This window comes from Pocillopora damicornis, chromosome 13, assembly GCF_964200805.1.
Source record: "Pocillopora damicornis chromosome 13, jaPocDami1.2, whole genome shotgun sequence".
In the NCBI taxonomy this organism is placed as follows: domain Eukaryota; kingdom Metazoa; phylum Cnidaria; class Anthozoa; order Scleractinia; family Pocilloporidae; genus Pocillopora; species Pocillopora damicornis.
Genome location: NC_142682.1, coordinates 17288066 through 17306878, shown reverse-complemented (window position 1 = coordinate 17306878; position 18813 = coordinate 17288066). Strand labels below are relative to the sequence as shown.

Below are 18813 nucleotides of genomic sequence, written 5' to 3'. Positions count from 1 at the left end.
TTCGGCTGGGTGTGCCTTCATTTCAGGAATGAACCTTTTTGTATATGCTGTTGTGATACTTATTTGTCTTCTTATCTCGGCCATCTCTTACGCTAATGTCCATTTCCGTCTCCGTCACCAACTGCTTCATGTACAAGTCCACGTTCACCAACGACAACAACTTCCTCCCAATGGCGTTGTACCGTCTGCATTGAATTTAGCGCGATACAAGAAAACGGTTTCTTTCATAGCATGGGTACAGCTTGGATTATTTGCTTGTTACTCTCCTCTTTGTATTGTTTTAATTTCATTCCATTTTGAAGAGTTTTTGGACAAGAATGTACTTTACTTTTTCCTTTCTTTACTATTCTTAAACTCATCTCTAAACCCTATTCTTTACTGCTGGAAAATTAGGGAGGTGAAACAGGCAGTAAAGGACACAATTAGACACTTAAACTGTTGCTGTGAGCTAAATTGAACCTTTGTGTAGTAAAAAACAATACAAAACTCTGTGGAAAGAAAAAAACGGCTGGACCTAAATACAAGTTTTATTCTGACTACAGAATTGCCACGTAATCAAGAGAGGATCTCTGTATCAAGGTGACAGTTGTTATTCCCCTGGTCTACAAAGAGTGGCTCTATACGTTGGGTGACAACATCCTCCTAAATGACTATTTTGATGTTGTGTGAAGGAATATTTGCTGCCACCATAGGATGCGACTGAGCCACAGGCTCTCCTACAATCGGCGGGACCAAAAAAGCTAAAACGGAACCTACACCAACCTGTTTTCTAGTTCAAACAGGTAAAAAGATACTGAACACCGCTGTACTCTTTTGTTCACCGGCTACTTAGCAAAGCTGCAAAGCCAACGAGTTTGGGAAAGGAGAACCAGTTGTGGTCTACGACATGACACTCTAATGATATTTCGTCTTTCCTCTCAGAACAATTGAAAACTCACCTACATCCAACTGGAAACGTCTTAGAGTACATTGATACCAAGCGGTTCAAACCTTATTCACATATAAATATCACTCGATAGCGCTGAAGCAATTTGGTAGTGAAGGAAGAACATTCCATGACCTATAAAATATGTATAAAAAAAAAGCCTACATGCACTCCCTCGGACCCTTTTAAATGAAAACTAGGCTGTTTATTATAGATATTTTTGTTTGACATGTTTCTTTTTTCTCTTTCGCTTGTGATGATCTGGAGGATTTCTTCCGTTTGACAAAAATATTCAAACTTAGAGCATGTGACATGAAAATAATGTTTAGCGAACTTTTATGTAAACTCAATAAAAGAATAAATTTAACGAATAGTGACACTTCATCAGCGATTTTTCCGTTTTTCTTAGCTAAAAGTTTCCGAACTTCCTTTCTTCATCGTAAGATGTTTCTAAGAGAAAAAGAAACGGCGGTCCATTATTGATGCCCATTAAATTCACCACCGATCTTTTCGTCTCATTAATTAGAAGCTGCACGCAGCTTGAACAAGAAATGATTGACACATGTCTAGACAAATCGAGCTTGTATCACATGATAACATCTCTCATAAAGAAAAAGCCATGCTGAAAGTTTCAAATTAATGGTCTAAAAGAGAAAAAGTTCTTTGTTCGCGTTTTGTCCTTTCTTGATCGTAAATGCATGTATTTACTTTACGGTCAATACACTGAAATACCTTTACATCAGGATAACCTCTAGATATAAAGAATTAGAGAAAGAATACATTTAACAAAAACGTTAGATGTAGCTGATGTTTTCACCAGATTTGAATGTCAAATGGCACAATGATCCATCCCTCAGCTGGTATAAACAGGATCCTTTACAATGAATGCACTTTTCATCTATTGCGCTCATAAGAAATATGACTGCCATATAACTTTTAAAGAATAATTGCATCATCATCTGATGAGGCTAACACCAAACTAGTTAATAGAATTCCAAAATTAACTTAAATGTTTGCCAAAAATAGTTGGTGTAGCTGAGCCAACAGTGACAAAATCCAGGGGGCTGAAAGTTGCCAACGCCTTGTTTGCGGACGAAACGGGTAAAATTGAGCTGGATTTATGGGAGGGTCATATCTCCGCTGTGGAAGTTGGCCGTGTGTACACTATATTTCCTGTACAAGTTCGACGGTGGTTGGGCAAGAAGAAAGTCTCTACAGTGGTGAGCAGTACTATCAGAGCGGAAGAGATGAATGAATGTTTGTCAGCAATCCCGCTGGCAACGGACGAAGAAATACGAGGAGGATTTGCTTCAAGCACCTTGACGATCCGAAGTTTTCAGTGTGTTGAGAAAGTAGAGTCGTATCTTCAATGTAGAAAATGTTCCAGAAAGATTCTTCAAGCAATGGGAACCCCTGTTGTGCGATGTGACAGATGCGGCTATTCCATGAGAACTGTGGACTGCCCCGTTCGTCGCTATGCTTCGGTGGTTATGGAGGTTACTGATGGCAGTCCTGTTCACGTTACCGTGTTCAACGATGTTTTGGAAAAACTGGTCCCCGACTGCAAGAATCTTACTGATGGTGAAGTGGAAGAGATGTTGCTGTTAATGGAAAACGTTACGATTACGTATAACAATGACACATGTATTGTCCTAAATGCAGTCGCTGGAAAGTAAGTCCTAGGATAAACAAACTGTGTTGTTGTTGTTCCGTGCCGTTTACATTTAAAAGGACGTGAGGCAAATGTAAGCTTATTTTTATCTTGGTTGTTGTCACGGTACTGTAGTCGTTTTGAACTATACATCACTTCAGCCAGAAGCTCAAATGTTTAATATTTTTCAAATTGTTAGCCTTAGCTTCAAATGGTGTTAAGGCCTTGAAGTTATTGGAGTCTTTTCCTTTGAAAGAGTTTGTCAGCATTCCTGAATAAATTAAGGCTCATTTTTACATGTTGGAGAGTGACAAGGGCAGATCTTAAAGGATTTCGCGCAACGTTAAATTAATTTTCGTTGAGTCAACTGATAAAAAGCGCACGAGACCGCGCGACGCTGGATGTTTACTTTTGGGTGGCTTTGTATTATTTTGGCGGGTCGTGCAAGCGTTTGTTTTATGTTTTGCCGCTTGATACTTGGCACCAGTCTTTGCGAGATATTATTTTTTGCTAAGCTAGGTTTGTGGCTCTGGGAATCATCGTTCATTGAATGATAACAATTTCCTTGCAATGCAAATATCCGTTTTGATCTCACTCACGAAATGAAACGGTGAAAGAGAAATTAATTTATGCCAAATTTCTGTCAGTGCTTTAGTGGTATGGTCAAATGTAGGTTTAAGCCGCTCCAATATGTACTAAAGCGCAGTAAAAGAGAGTAAAATTGTTTTTTTTTATTGAGGACTCGAAGTTTGAAAATAAACATGTGGTGTCACGCAGTCTTAGATTTGTCAGTTCCATTTGTTTTGATACTTCCAGGAAGTCTCATGTTGTGAAGGATTGATCGTTTAAATTTTTTATATGGATTTTTCTGCTGTTGTAATCTATATTAGCTTACGGGAGATTCAAGTGCAGTGTTTGAGTTTGCATGGAGATTAGGAAGTGAAGCGAAATCAACAGATGTAAATTCAGTGATTAGAATATTACTACTTTCCTCTTTAAGATAAGGCTTAATACTCATTTCTTGTTAATTTTTGTTGTACAGTGTTTAAACGAGATCATTCGAGCGTTTTAGGTTTTAGGTTTTTATGGTACAGTCAATAACTTAAAATCGGCTGCAGAAATGACAAGAAACAACGGCAAGCGAAGTTTAAAAAGTTAAAGTATTTAAAAGAGCTGGTCATATTGATTGATTTCAGTGTCAGTTTCTAGTCTGAATCTTTCCGACTGTTACATTATCCTTGGATTTCCCTGTTATGGTTTTGTTAATTTAGAGACCAGTCAGATTTTACAATTCCTCCTTTACGAATAAGGAGTCTTGGTGTATGAAATTGTAAATGAAGTTACAATAAAAACAACAGTTCACTGTGAAGTCTCTGAGTTTTTCTGGTGTCACTTTACTTTTTGTACTGAATTTGTTAGGAAATCTGTGATAATAAATCATCTTTCCTTAACACATTGACACGTGCGTGTAACACGTGCCTAGCCAAAAGTTAAAATTTTAGAGAAACCGGAAAAGTAAACACAATGCACAGTAAAGTTCTATAAATCATCTTTTCCCAAAAACAAGCTCAGGTGAAAGAAGACCATTTAAATAACTTGCTTTCAACGAAAAAAGCGATAGATGCATACTAAGTTTTTACTCTAAAATCAAGATAAAAGATAAAAATCAATGAACTTTTGCGCACGTGTGCAAACAAGTATGTAGATTGGATTTCAAAGTGAATATGCAAATTTATCAGTGTGTGGGGAGATCTCGTATTACATGGAATTTATAAACGAGAAGAAAGACGAAAGTGACCAGGGAACGTTTCGGGAAGAAAGCTTTATTCAAAACAGTTCTTGATTTTCTGTTAGAACGTACGAATTTCTTACGTGTGCGAAACCCACGAAGTAGAATTCATCATGCGTAGATCCATGTTTACTTGACTTCACGGCAAGAATATTGCGCAGCGTTATGTTGAAAATACTGAAAGTTCTACGTTTTAACACAAAATCTTCCATTAAACAATAATTTTTGGACATTTAATTACTCAATCATGATATTTACCGTGCCGTGGAATCTTCATGATGTCGCTAGGCCTCGTTTGAAGTCCGATAGTTTGGTCTTCACTTTGCGGCCCTAATTCGCATCACCTTTGAGAATTGCAGTATTGTCGACTCGAAAGCATATTTTGTCGCTTATAAGACCTTGATGTCCATTATTTTTCGAGCAGATTATTCTATAGTATTTTTTCTTTCCATTTGTGTTCCAGGAGGTCTAAAATGGTCGGAAAGAAACGGAAAATCCATTTTGAAAATATTGAAAGTCAGCCGCGCGTACGCCATTTTTTCAAATTTGATCATTTCTTGTGAACACATAAAATGACGCCTTTGTACTACCCCCTAAAGTTATCAAAATAACTGCAGAAAACACGGATTCTGATTGGTTTATAGATCCTCTAACAAAAGAGGAAGTTTGGAGACAACATTCTGCTTAGTAGCGGAGATAGGGGGGAAAGGTTCTCTCGTGCAAGTCTCCCACGCGGCACGGGCGGTTCAGGTCTGAAAACAGTGGAGCAAATTTAAGCACTTGATGCTTAACGGCATGGGGTAATATTAACCCAAAGAGGCCTATTTTAAGGAAACTTGAAATCCTAGGGGGTAAGTTTCTAAAGAAACTGTGGTGCTGCGTCGGTGGGAGAGTATAGAAGGTAATTTAGTGTTAACAACTGGGTTGAAAACGTAAATTAGCCACCGTAAAGAGTAAAAAAGCTGACGTTTCGAGCGTTAGCCCTTCGTCGGAGCGATTAGAAGAATTGTGGGTTGTGTATGGATTTATATGTAGAAAGTGGAGCTACGCCATTGGTGGGAATATGATGACGAAAAAAACAGGAATAAATTAGTTGAATGAAAAGCGCTCGTTGATTCCGTGGGGATTAAGGGTGCCGATTTGAAATATAAATTTTTGTTCTAGTGTTTTACGGCTTTCCGAACTGCCTAGATGTAAGGAAAGGCCGCAAACTGCCATATGCTGTTTAGAATGATAAGGAAGATTAAAGTGTCTAGCGACTGGCTTGGATGCGTCCTTGTCATTTATTTCCACATCGCGAAGGTGTTCTCGGAATCGGTCACCCAGTCGTCTTCCTGTCTCGCCGATGTATAACTTATTGCAATAAGTGCAAGTTATGCAGTAAATAACATTGGCGGAGGTACACGTAAAGTGATCAATGATCTTAATGGATCTTTTGGGTCCCGATATTTTCTGTACGTTGTGAATGAAAGGACAAGTTTTGCATCGTGAGCGAGCGCATTTAAAAGTTCCAGATTGGTCATTGGTTTGAAATGAACTCCTGACTAAAAAGTTGCCTATGTTTTTGTCACGTTTGAATGAAATAAGTGGGGGTTGCGAAAAGATAGTGCCAGTCTCTGAATCGTTTTGGAGTAATTTAAAATTTTTAAGAATGATAGATTTAACTGCGTGGTTGTGAGGGTGAAATGTAAGAGTAAATGGAATGCGATCCGTGTTCTCCTTCTCGGCCGTTTGTAGTGCTGCCTGTCGATCGATTTGTTGGGCACGGTGGTAGCCCGCTTGAACGACAGAAACAGGATAGCCGCGTTTATCGAAAAACTGGCACATTGCCTCTGATTTTTCGGAAAAATCAGAGTCGTCACTACATAAACGACGAAGTCTGAGAAACTGTGAAAAAGGTATGGAGTTCTTGACGTGTGATGGATGTGAGGATGAATACAACAAGTAACTATGTGAATCTGTAGGTTTGTAGTAAACACTAGTACATAAGCCGTTGCCTTCAATTGAAATTTTGATGTCTAGAAAAGCCAAAGAATTGTCGGAAATTTCCCAGGTATATTTAAGAGCCGGATGAAAGGAATTGACGGCGGTTATAAATTGAGTGAGCTCCTCTTTGGTAGAGGAGGTAGCACGATTGCATCGGCGCTACCTCCTCTACCAAAGAGGAGCTCACTCAATTTATAACCGCCGTCAATTCCTTTCATCCGGCTCTTAAATATACCTGGGAAATTTCCGACAATTCTTTGGCTTTTCTAGACATCAAAATTTCAATTGAAGGCAACGGCTTATGTACTAGTGTTTACTACAAACCTACAGATTCACATAGTTACTTGTTGTATTCATCCTCACATCCATCACACGTCAAGAACTCCATACCTTTTTCACAGTTTCTCAGACTTCGTCGTTTATGTAGTGACGACTCTGATTTTTCCGAAAAATCAGAGGCAATGTGCCAGTTTTTCGATAAACGCGGCTATCCTGTTTCTGTCGTTCAAGCGGGCTACCACCGTGCCCAACAAATCGATCGACAGGCAGCACTACAAACGGCCGAGAAGGAGAACACGGATCGCATTCCATTTACTCTTACATTTCACCCTCACAACCACGCAGTTAAATCTATCATTCTTAAAAATTTTAAATTACTCCAAAACGATTCAGAGACTGGCACTATCTTTTCGCAACCCCCACTTATTTCATTCAAACGTGACAAAAACATAGGCAACTTTTTAGTCAGGAGTTCATTTCAAACCAATGACCAATCTGGAACTTTTAAATGCGCTCGCTCACGATGCAAAACTTGTCCTTTCATTCACAACGTACAGAAAATATCGGGACCCAAAAGATCCATTAAGATCATTGATCACTTTACGTGTACCTCCGCCAATGTTATTTACTGCATAACTTGCACTTATTGCAATAAGTTATACATCGGCGAGACAGGAAGACGACTGGGTGACCGATTCCGAGAACACCTTCGCGATGTGGAAATAAATGACAAGGACGCATCCAAGCCAGTCGCTAGACACTTTAATCTTCCTTATCATTCTAAACAGCATATGGCAGTTTGCGGCCTTTCCTTACATCTAGGCAGTTCGGAAAGCCGTAAAACACTAGAACAAAAATTTATATTTCAAATCGGCACCCTTAATCCCCACGGAATCAACGAGCGCTTTTCATTCAACTAATTTATTCCTGTTTTTTTCGTCATCATATTCCCACCAATGGCGTAGCTCCACTTTCTACATATAAATCCATACACAACCCACAATTCTTCTAATCGCTCCGACGAAGGGCTAACGCTCGAAACGTCAGCTTTTTTACTCTTTACGGTGGCTAATTTACGTTTTCAACCCAGTTGTTAACACTAAATTACCTTCTTGAAATCCTAGGGTTTGTCATCAGAATGCATTCGGAGGTTGAAAAATATTTTGGCTGATTACTTTGGTGTGTAACGTGACTGTGGCAGAGGTGAAGTAAATAACTTTTCAGAGGTGGAGTCAGGTCACTCTGTGTCACCAGATGGTGATGTCGACCTCCACACCTCTTGTAGGTTGTTTGCCCAAAAAAGACTTTTTAAGGGGGGGGGGGTCATGGGTACCGCAGAACCCTCTAGCTACACCCTTGCTTGTAGAGCACATAACCTGGGTGGGGTACTCCAAAGTAAAAAGGTTGGATATTTGAATTCAACTCTTAAATGAGACCAATCTGGCTGACTCAAAAGAAATATCACTTAAACATGGGTTACAATGACAGCATTTCTCCTTATATTTTAATTTTTTGTGTGCAACCCCAAAAGGTACTGATGACTAAAATTAGAGGCACCCTAAGTGAGATTTGCACCCTTGATAAGTGAAAAAACATCCCCGATCTTTTCACGAGAGAGTCCCCTCCAACAGGGTGTGGAAAAGCAATGAGAAAGTGAGTTAAGAATGGTGAATGTTTTTGATAATTTATTATTCAGGAACTTCCGATCAGCCAAGGACTTGTGGCTCCTTAGTGAAAATTTCAAACTGTTCTAAAGGACATCCAAATATTTCCTAAAAGATTAATGCACCTTTAGGAGCTTGTGAGATTTGCACTGTGAAGGAGGGTTGATTGTAAAATTACACAGTATAGATTATAATCAGCTGCAAGTGACTCACCCAGATTTGAGTGTAATCAAGGAAATGGTGCAGATAAATATGAGATGTATATTTCTACTTGGTTTTTTGAAAATATGTCTGCCAGTAAAACTGGTTATTTACCAATGGCAACTCAAGCCATTATGCATTAAATTAGTTTACAAGGAATTACTATATTTACTATGAAGGAGGGTCAAACTATGAAATCAGGTGAACTCAAGCTAACTGAAAGTATCAAATGTTCTCCTCAAATCTTTGATTATCCAGCAGTCTGGCAGTAAATTGATTGCATTTATGGTGGTTTTACATCAACTGGTTTGTTGTGGTAATTATGACTACGATAAGATAAAACTGGCACTTACCAGTATCAGTGCTTCATACAAAGCCTTAACAAGCCAGTTTATTTAACAAATAATTCTGAGGAAGGAAATCACAGGGTCCAAATAGTTGAAAGTGTGCAGTTTACAATTCAACTATTGTACAAAACGTTATTGTTACTAGTTGAAATAGTCATGATAGAAGTTCATGGTGCTAGTATGAATATAACCAATGAATGGATGGAAGCTGCTGAATACATTACTCGATGTTAAGTTCTCAAGACCACATCGTTGTTTTCAGTGAAGTAGACAGAAAAAGTTCCAACAAATATAATACATGTACTTCTTTCTTTATAATTTGTGTTATTAACTGCATGAACTCCAGTGATGCTGTGCTTGCATTTTTCACACTGTTCATTTATTTGTAGCTTCAGATACAGTAACTGGTGCTAAATCCAGAATGAATGCAGTCAGCTGCAGTGCTGTACATCTCTGTCAATTACCACATGCAAGTAACTACATGACTGTATATCATTCCAATTCTTATAGTGTATTAGTAGTTTCCATAGTCCAGTTGCCAATGTATATGATATAAGCTCAGAATGATCTGCAATTTTACAAGAAGATATAACTAGTGTTAACAACAATTGTTTTAGTAAAGCTGTTGGCCCACCCACACCCCACCCTCTTATCAAACATTATAATCAAAGAAGTTACCCACCTCTGTATCAGGTTGATCACTCTGTTTTGGAGGGGGATGTCAGACACGTACCAAGTGTGTTTTTCTTATATAAACTAAGCAATGTTTCTTTGTATCTTGTAGCTAGAAAATTGGACACTATGCATACAGCAGCCCATGTATAATGAGATTTAAAGTCATTTTCTGATATAAAAACTTGGTTTCAAATTGAAGAAAATCTTATTTAATAAAGAGAATATTTAATTGTTCTCATACAGGTAGAAAAAATCAAAGATGTGATGAAAAACCAAAAACAAACAATGGTGGCTATGACTAAGATTGATCATTGTGAACAACAAAGTTATGCAGATGAGTAAGAGCATCAAGAAAATGTGAAATTGGTACCTTAGTTTTGGAGCGGTAGATACCAATAACATGAAAATTTGGAATTGGTTGGCTTAGAACCACAATGGTAATTTCAACATTATTAATGTTGAATCTGTATGGTAAGTGAGTGCAGTTCAAATCATTCTTAATGTACACAGCTGTTCCGTAACAAGTTCTGATACTGGAGTGATTGAAGTCATTTCTGTAAAGTGTAAATCCCCTGAGCTGATACACATCATCTCTATCTAACAAGCAAAGTTTTGTTTCAACAAAAATGTTGACATCAGCCTTTTGAATATTGTAATCACTTCGGACATCATCTATGTGGAGGTGGAGAGATCTGACATTTTGAAATAAGATTGTTTTTGTTTCGGGTGAATCTGCATTCTGTAATACTGCTAATGGCAGAAGACTTGCTTCTGTTCTAAGTCTCCTCATTTCATCTTTAACTTTCTCACTAACCTTGATTTTGTTTTCATTCAAATTGAGAACATGTAGTGCAGAACTGTTTCTTACTCGGCTTAAACCAACATAATGCATATGCTCCCTTGTGGATGCTGGAAAGTCAACAACTGCTTCATCTAATGAGTCACCTTGACAGCGATGAATAGTCTTAGCAGCAGCAGGTCTAAGTGGAAATTGCCGACGAAGAACTTGCACTTGACTTTTTTTATTAATCCGGAATTGTCTTGTTACTTCTAAAACTGGTGTCCAGTTTTTATTTATGCTTCTCTTGTATAAATGTGCATATTCTCTGCGCAGCTTTTTGCCTATTTCAGGATGTGGAAATGATACCCAAATAATACTTGGCCTGGTGGAATTTTCTACTCTGTAGTCTATGTTCTCTATCATACACTCTGCACCATTAGTGAGTCCATCAGTCACATCAATATTAGTTGTCAAGTCATATTTTGCCATAGTTGCCACAGACACAAGTGAATACAAACCCATTGTCTTTGTAGGATCCTCTGGGATTTTGTTTTTCATTTGTTGTTTCAGATCATCATTAATATCCCCAACTACAATGTCCACAGCCTTTATCTGAGCTTTATCAGTTTTAGAGATAGTATACAGGGCGTTGTTGTGAGCATCTACGGATGCATTTGTAGTAAATAAATGTGTCATGTTCATAGGGTAATTATCTTCATGAGGCCTGACTTTCAGAAGTCTCTGTTCTAAAATGGCTACATCATCTTCAGAATGTTTACCTTCTCTCAAGCGATTGAGTAGCTCAGCAAATTCTCTGTCATCCTTTTGTCTCATTATTTCCGTCAGTTCAAAGAGGGTGAAATTCTCTGTCCAAATGTTACTTGCTAAAGCACTGTAGCCTATCACAGAATTTTCAAAGATCCACTTATCAAAAACTGGTTTTAGCTGGAAAAGATCTCCAACAGTTATTAAACTAATTCCACCAAATAGCTCTTTTGTTCCCATTATTTGTTGCAGTCTTGCATTCAAAAAGTTAAACATGCCACTATCCTACCATAGATATCTCATCAATAAAAACTGTCTTAAGTTTCTTCAGTCGTGCTCTAATGGTATTTAGTCTGTTGCTGTCCAGTGTACAATACTCAAAACCTCTATTGGCAGGTATCTTAAAAGCAGAATGTAATGTATTGCCTTTAATGTTAAAAGCTGCTTTACCAGTAGGAGCTACTTTTACAACTTTAACATCATCTGGATTTTCCCCTGCAATGCTATTTAGATATCTTATTAATGCTTCATACAATGCATTGGTGACTGTACTTTTGCCAACTCCAGCACCTCCACTTAAGAACAATCTAAGAGGGTCATCCCTAGTTTTTACAGAATGTAACACATGATAAAAAAATTGTCTCTGTTTTTCATTCAAAGAGCGGACAAGTGCATAATAATTATTGTCTGACATCCGCTTTACGACAAGTTCCTCCTCATCATCACATCTAGGGAAGATTCCAATATCATCAAGTAAATCATACTGGTTATGCTCCTTGTTTTTTCCAGGATCAAAGCAACCAAATAATTCACTACACTTCTCTTTGACAGTACAGTCCTGCTTATTGATATGCTCTGCATTTGGAGCAACAGTGTCAAAGTTGTCATATTCAGCATTATTCATATCTTCCATTGCTTTATCTAGTATTTCTGAATGGTATTCATACTGAAGCCTATTGCTGAGAACTTTATCCTTAACCTGTTCAAATCGTTCTTGGTAAGTTTGACATTCTTTCATTAAGTCAGTGGTTTTATTTCGCCATGGTGTATAAAGCATAAGCTGTTCTCGAAAATGATTTTCTGGATCCTTATCTTTATTGTACCTAACAGATCGTATGATTTTAGGCTTCTTTCGTTTTACTAGTTTCATTCCTCCTTTAAGTTTGTATTCATGTGGCTCACATTGACATTCATTGACGTTAATATTGATAGGGTCATCATCAGTATTGTCATCAAAGCTTGTTTCTGGTAAGAAGTCATCAAGACCTGTGACTGATGACCCATTTTCACTCCGATTAGCATGTTCATCTTTAACACAGTTATACCATGCAACAAAGTTAGCTAAACACAACTTTTCTAGCTGTTTTGGTCTCCTTTGATAACGCTTAATTATGTTGTCAGATTCTATGTCAGGTGAACTGTCTGGCAATTCCTTAAGCTTATCCAGTTTCTTTAACAAAAATGTCCTGTCATCTGGAGGTGATGAACTAATAAACTGAAAAGCACGGGAAGATCTTCTCATGGGCATTTGTAAAACAAGATAAACAGCTTCTTGGGCACTGATTTCAACTGCATTTAGAAATTTGTTTCCAATGTGCCTCACTCTATTTGTAATATCTTTATTACCTGATTGGGCTTCTTCAGATGCCTTCTCTAGAAGCCTGCTCATACCTCTCTGTCCTTTTGTAATGTAAGAAAGTATGTATGTAGCACATGCATAAGGATCTAGTACATATTGAATGTCCATGTTTGCTTGCCAGGCATTGAGTAAAACACTGTTATAGTTGTTTATCCTTATTTCAGATGGTGCCCTTTTCAAACATAATGTTGCCCTCTTTAGGGTGTGTCTTATAGCTAAGATGTAACTTTCTTCAGTTAATTGTAAGTTGTTAAGAAAATCTTCGAATGTGATCGCTTCCCCACATTTCATGTTGTAAAGGACTTCTTTTATTTTTTCAGCATTTTCTTTTATATTTTTCTGGTTTTTTTCATCATAGCAGGAATTCTCAAGAGGTGTTAAAATTATTGTCCTTGGCATTGGTGGCAATGGAAAATTAAACCTGCATATGTTATGCCCTGCCTTCTTACATGTTTTGGCATGCCTGTGCAATTGTAAGTTTACAAGATCTTCCATTTCACTTGAACTGTCTGGTTTATAGCAAGTGATATACTTGTCCACAAAGTTCACAATTTCCTCATCAGAACTTTTTTCATATTGTGGGGCTTCCTTTACCCAAAATAAACCATGAATATGTGGGCTTCCTCTTTGTTGAAATTCAACTCTGTAAAAATAATCAGCTATTTCTCCTATTGACATTACATTGCTCTTTAAAACATCGTAAATAAATAACTGCACCATGTGGTCAAAGTTCCTTGCACAAGTGACAGGATCTTTTTGAATAAGATCTGATTTTTGTTCCCAAGTCATTTGTTTAGTTTCATCATCAGTGTACTCTTTTTTCTCAACAATTCTACCTAAAGTTTTGAGAAGATGAGACCACCTTGTTTCAGCAGCTGAAAAAGAGCAAAACCATGTTGGGTTGCCTAGTTGACGAATCATAGCAAACAAGTCTTTTTTACATTTTTCATAATAAGGAGGTGACCCTCTAAGATTTTTTAAAACTCTGAAACCTTCATCAAGATGTATAAGCTTATTAAGATAATCCTCTGACTTCAATTCACCAGCAGTGTACTTTTTCCCTTTTGTCTTACATTTTCGGAGAGAAATACAAGCACTATCTTGCTCGAAACGTCAGCTTTTTTACTCTTTACGGTGGCTAATTTACGTTTTCAACCCAGTTGTTAACACTAAATTACCTTCTATACTCTCCCACCGACGCAGCACCACAGTTTCTTTAGAAACTTACCCCTTCTATCTTGAATTTGTTTGATTTGCAGTTTTTTTAACTTATAGAAAATGTTTGGTACAGACATTGCAACTCTTCTATCCTGGCATCTTAGCTCCCACTTGCAAATTGTACTGTATGATACAGGGACCTTTCTTTCATTGTTGGCAGGTCTCCGTTTTCCACAGAATATTGTGGGAAATGATAAATACTCAGAATCTTTGTCCATAAATATTCCTAATGGTCTATTCCCTTCTCCTGGAGCAAAAGAAATTATTCTGTCTACATTTTCTACTACATCTGGTTCCTGTAATAGTGTATCTGTAACCCCTGTTGGGCGTTCATCAACTTCACACCAGTCAACACTATCTTCTTTCTCACAGCCTGGATTTTCATCATCTGCATTGGAAATGCTCTTTTGATAATCTTGTCTTTTATCCTCCAGAACAACTTTATCTGTTTGTGTATGTAACTCATTATTACTCGAAGTGTCAGAGTTTTCAACAAATTCACTCCAGTCTTCATGGGCACTAGACTGCAAACTTATGTTATCTAACCAAGCATTTTGTACTTCTATACCTTCTCTCTTGAATAAATCACTTGTGTCTACAAGATATTTTGCTGCATCTAATACTTTCTTAGGTCTAACATTCTGAAACTGGTAATGATGCTTATAGATCAGACGCCTTTTAAGTTTTATTGGAATGGTTTGTGATTCATTGATGGGCCTTGGCAGACAGTGAACAGTTAAATTTACATCACTTGGTACATTGACAATGTTTCCATGAATTGACAACTGGCCACCTCTTGGTAGCTCACGAATTTGCATAAATGGAATATGAGGTGATATAAGCCGTTCTTCTAATGGTGTTAAATTTAACAGGTCAGGTTTTTTAGGGAAACTCATTTTATTGGCTTTAGAGAGGCTGGGAAGCTTGCCTTTCGTGAGATTTGAGTCACAATTTCTGCAAATCCATTCAGTATTTTCTACACTTCTTAGCCCAGTAACACAAGACTCAACAAGATCTTGTGAACATGCCTTGTACCTGTTAGCATTACACTTCACTACTGAAGACTTGTACCACAACTGGTCGCAACAGGTACATATGTATTCTGGGCCACATTTAATTTTTTCATGAAACAAATTTATTAAAGAAATAACACTGCTTTCATTCTTCCCTGTTTGTAACAACTGATCATTATTAGTTGATACATGTGATGACTTTTGGGCATTTTCAAATTGATTTTCATTGGCTGGTATAGCCATATTTGAATAATTTGATAGTTTGAATTTAGTAGTTCTCCTGACTTTAGCATTTCTGTTTACTTGCTCACTGTGTTCTGGGTTATCTGCTTTCTGTTTCCTAAAACTCTGTTTATCAACTTCTTTTCTGTGTTCTGGGTTATCTGCTTTCCGTTTCCTAAAACCCTGTTTATCAACTTTTTTTCTATGTTCTGGATTTTTTGCCTTCCGTTTCCTAAAACTCTGTTTATCAACTTCTTTTCTATGTTCTGGGTTATCTGCTTTCCGTTTCCTAAAACTCTGTTTATCAACTTCTTTTCTATGTTCTGGATTTTTTGCCTTCCGTTTCCTAAAACTCTGTTTATCAACTTCTTTTCTATGTTCTGGATTTTTTGCTTTCCGTTTCCTAAAACTCTCTGTATCAACTTCTTTTCTATGTTCTGGATCTTTTGCTTTCCGTTTCCTAAAACTCTGTTTATCAACTTCTTTTCTATGTTCTGGATTTTTTGCTTTCCGTTTCCTAAAACTCTGTTTATCAACTTCTTTTCTATGTTCTGGATTCTTTTCCTTACGTTTTCTGAACGACTTTCTGTCAATTTCTCTGACCTGTTCTGAATTCTAACCTTTTTGTCTTCTTGATGACTTTTTTGCAATTTCCTTTATGTGATCTGGGTTCTCTGCTTTCCGTTTCCTTTTAGACCTTTTGTCAATTTCTCTTACACGTTCTGGGTTGGTCATTTTCCTTTCTGTGACAGTTTGGTTCTTTTTCTCCCTAATTGTTTCAGTATTGTTGTACCTTTGCACAGAATGTTGATTCTCTCTTTTTCTAAAATCTGCATTAGCTCTTCTCTTTCTTATGTATTCTTTCATGTAACTTTGATCAGCTCTGCGCTTTTCATGTTTATCAATTTTTTTTTTTTTCAACTATACTTTGATCACACGTTTTATTGTTCGGAACCCGACAGTTTCTCTTTTCTACTGTAGAAACATAGTGAGTTTCACTTATGTGTCCAATGTAAATGTCTGTGTATTCCCCTGTCACATTCACTGCTTGAACAACAGTAACAGGAGCAAAAGTTTCAATTGATTCGGCAATATGAATTGACAGATTTAGACAATTGGCCACTGCTTGAATTATAATTGCATCAGCCCATGTTCCCTGACATGACATAATGCTCAAATAGTCTTGCCAAGAATGATCAGTGTTACTCTCTATGAATTGTTCAGGGTTCTGCAGTAAATACTGGACCCCAAGGCTACGTAATATGAGAATGGTTATTAGGATTGCCATAAAGCTGATGTGAAACAGCTCGAAAAAAGCAGTCACCACCTCCCCCAACATCAACTGCAGTTCTATTTAATTCAGACAACCTAGTTTCCAATAATGAAACTGAATTAGCCATTGAGGAACGATATGCTGCTAAATTACAAGTATTGGTTGCACTGCATTGATTTGATGGCCCTGGATTCTCTTCAACATCGCCACTCAGAGAGATGACTCTGTGAGATACACAGTAAGTTTTGAATGGAATGTGTTTTAATTTCTTTAACGTTCTGCCGTTAACACGCATGCAAAATAAGGGCAACTTTTTATGCTTTAATGTTCTCAGTCGCACAACAGATAGGTACACATTTTGGCTGAGAGAGAACTTTTTTGAGGGTAATACAAATTTAGATCTGACTGACCGTTCACTGAAATAACTACGATTACGCTCAGACAGCAAAAGTTTTAGTTTAGATGAACTCGGAATGCTTTTTTTAAGGTATGATTTAGCTGCATTTCGAAAAACTTTGGTTTTTCTGAACAGTTTGATGACTCTCCTATATGGAATTCTGGAGGGTTCTCTTTCACGTTTCCTTCTATAATGCAACCTTCGTGTACATGTACAAACGTCAACCGTGGTCCTTGACATTCTGCTTTTCATAATTTCATGACTTAGTGAATCAAGATATTCAACTGAATTATCAGTTGGCATTTTCAGCAGAGTTTCCTGGTCGTTAAATTTGGTTTTATCTTTGGCATGCTGGTCAGTTACCACTAAAGTGTTGCATTCACATGTCTGGTTGGCAGATCTGGAGATTTGTTCAAATTTGGCATTTACCTGCTCATATTTGGCTTCTATTTGCTCGTACTTGGCTTTGATTTGCTTGTACTTTGCTTTAATTTGTTTGTATTTGGCTTTCTCGCTTTCCATAGTTAAAGGCGTAACCCCAGCGAGCGGGGACATCGACGTACTGAAAACACGCCTAGTACTTGTCATCGCCTTCAGAGTAACCCTGGCTAGACGACGGTTTTACTGATTTTGCTGTCCCTGGATACACCGGGGACTGATTACAAACATCTTCACTCACGAAGGCGCCCACTGCGTAGTAGCCCTCCATAATTTATAAAATGGCGAACGCAAACATTCTACCCAACCTGTCAGGTGACTTTACGAGCACTTCCCGAGGACAGCCGAAGTACGGGCGATCTATTAATTCCAATTTTCTTTTAGAAAAAAATAAACCATGATCGAGGATATCCATGAAAAACCTTTTATCGTTTAACCTACAAACTGTAAGTGCTTACCTGAACAATAGCACGAAGGCTTTTCCTCACAACAATGAACGACTCCAGTCCAGAAGCATTCACTAAGCCATTCGTGGGCTCAAACTTTATGAATTACTTTCCAACATCGATACAGCTCCAGGAATAGCAAACACAGCCTTCACCAACTCACTTAACGAGCAGTTGGCCGCGATCGACACTTCAATATCGGATTCTCGGCGAGCAGCTCGACTCGATTATTTAGAGCCCGCGGTGGAAGTAACCGAAATGTCAGCGTTTTATATGCAACACTTTTTAATAGGTAAAGTATCCTCTTATCATGGGGCCATGCCGTTGATAGTCTAGTGGTAATACCGCCGTCTCACAATCTTTTCCTTGTAAACGTAGGTGGATCAAATCCTTAGCTTGACAGTTATTTTTTCGTTTTGCTTAACTTCCTTTCTTTGTTTTCTTTGTTTTCTTTTTCGGACAATTATCATTTTCCTGCACATATACATTGAAAAATAGAAGTATTGACACCATAAATGAAATATACGCCGCGAAAGACAAAAGTGTATTCGGAGATTAGGCAAACTTTAATTCACGGATGAAAAACGTACAGTTTTAAACTCTTTTAAGATTATCATTGGCTTCTTTTTCACCCCACCACTATTCTTAGCAACAAAGGTCCCTATTTCGTTTGTTTGTTACTCGCCCAAAACTATCAAATGCACTCAAAAGCCTAAAATCGAAAAAAAGTTTACAGGAATCGACCAATCGAGCGAGCGAGCGAGCGAGCGAGCGAGCGAGCGAATGCCATTCCCCCACATCGTATCTATAACTCGCTCTTGCGCATGCGCGCAATTCACGAGTTAATAAAAAAGAAACGCATGCAGCGACGAGTCTCTAAACCCAATTATTATGACCAGTGACGATAAATAACTTGGTCTGACTCAAGTGTTCATTTCGTTTAAAATGGTGTCAAGGAGAGAAGAAATAAGAGGAAATGACTAGCACCAACAAGCAAACTTTTACTAATTGAACGCCCAGAAAATATTTGAAACAATTGCATGTTACTGGGATACCTGTGGTAGCCCAGTCATAAAATGCCTTTGTTTTTTTGTCGTTTTTTTT

At 37.7% G+C, this 18813-nt stretch overlaps 2 protein-coding genes and 2 pseudogenes across 4 annotated transcripts in view; 2 read left to right on the top strand and 2 right to left on the bottom strand.

Moving 5' to 3' along the window:
- The window catches only part of LOC149035751 (uncharacterized), a 2288-nt gene extending 984 nt beyond the window's left edge, over window positions 1-1304 (top strand). The window contains exons 2-3 of the mRNA XM_089191330.1: window positions 1-235; window positions 543-1304. The exon at window positions 1-235 is cut by the window's left edge and continues 518 nt beyond it. Coding sequence (XP_089047456.1) covers window positions 1-235; window positions 543-632 — 325 coding nt within the window. The 3' untranslated portion in view covers window positions 633-1304. The remainder of the gene's footprint in view (window positions 236-542) is intronic.
- A 306-nt stretch (window positions 1305-1610) lies between these two features.
- On the top strand, window positions 1611-3929 carry LOC149035750 (uncharacterized). The gene has a single exon (XM_089192014.1). It carries the CDS (start codon window positions 2173-2175, stop codon window positions 2599-2601), a length of 429 nt encoding a protein of 142 aa, XP_089048140.1. The 5' UTR covers window positions 1611-2172; the 3' UTR covers window positions 2602-3929.
- Window positions 3930-8298: 4369 nt separating this feature from the next.
- LOC149035749 (uncharacterized) lies at window positions 8299-13623 on the bottom strand (annotated as a pseudogene). The gene is made up of 2 exons (XR_016182436.1): window positions 10332-13623; window positions 8299-9410 (listed from the first exon to the last, which is right to left on the bottom strand). The product of XR_016182436.1 is annotated as an uncharacterized LOC149035749 (transcript).
- A 2429-nt stretch (window positions 13624-16052) lies between these two features.
- On the bottom strand, window positions 16053-18173 carry LOC149035748 (uncharacterized; annotated as a pseudogene). The gene is made up of 2 exons (XR_016182437.1): window positions 17722-18173; window positions 16053-17623 (listed from the first exon to the last, which is right to left on the bottom strand). The product of XR_016182437.1 is annotated as an uncharacterized LOC149035748 (transcript).
- Window positions 18174-18813: the final 640 nt, after the last annotated feature.

Coding starts and splice junctions, on each gene's coding strand:
- LOC149035750 (XM_089192014.1), top strand. CDS start 2,173: ATGAATGAATGTTTGTCAGCAATCCCGCTGGCAACGGACGAAGAAATA.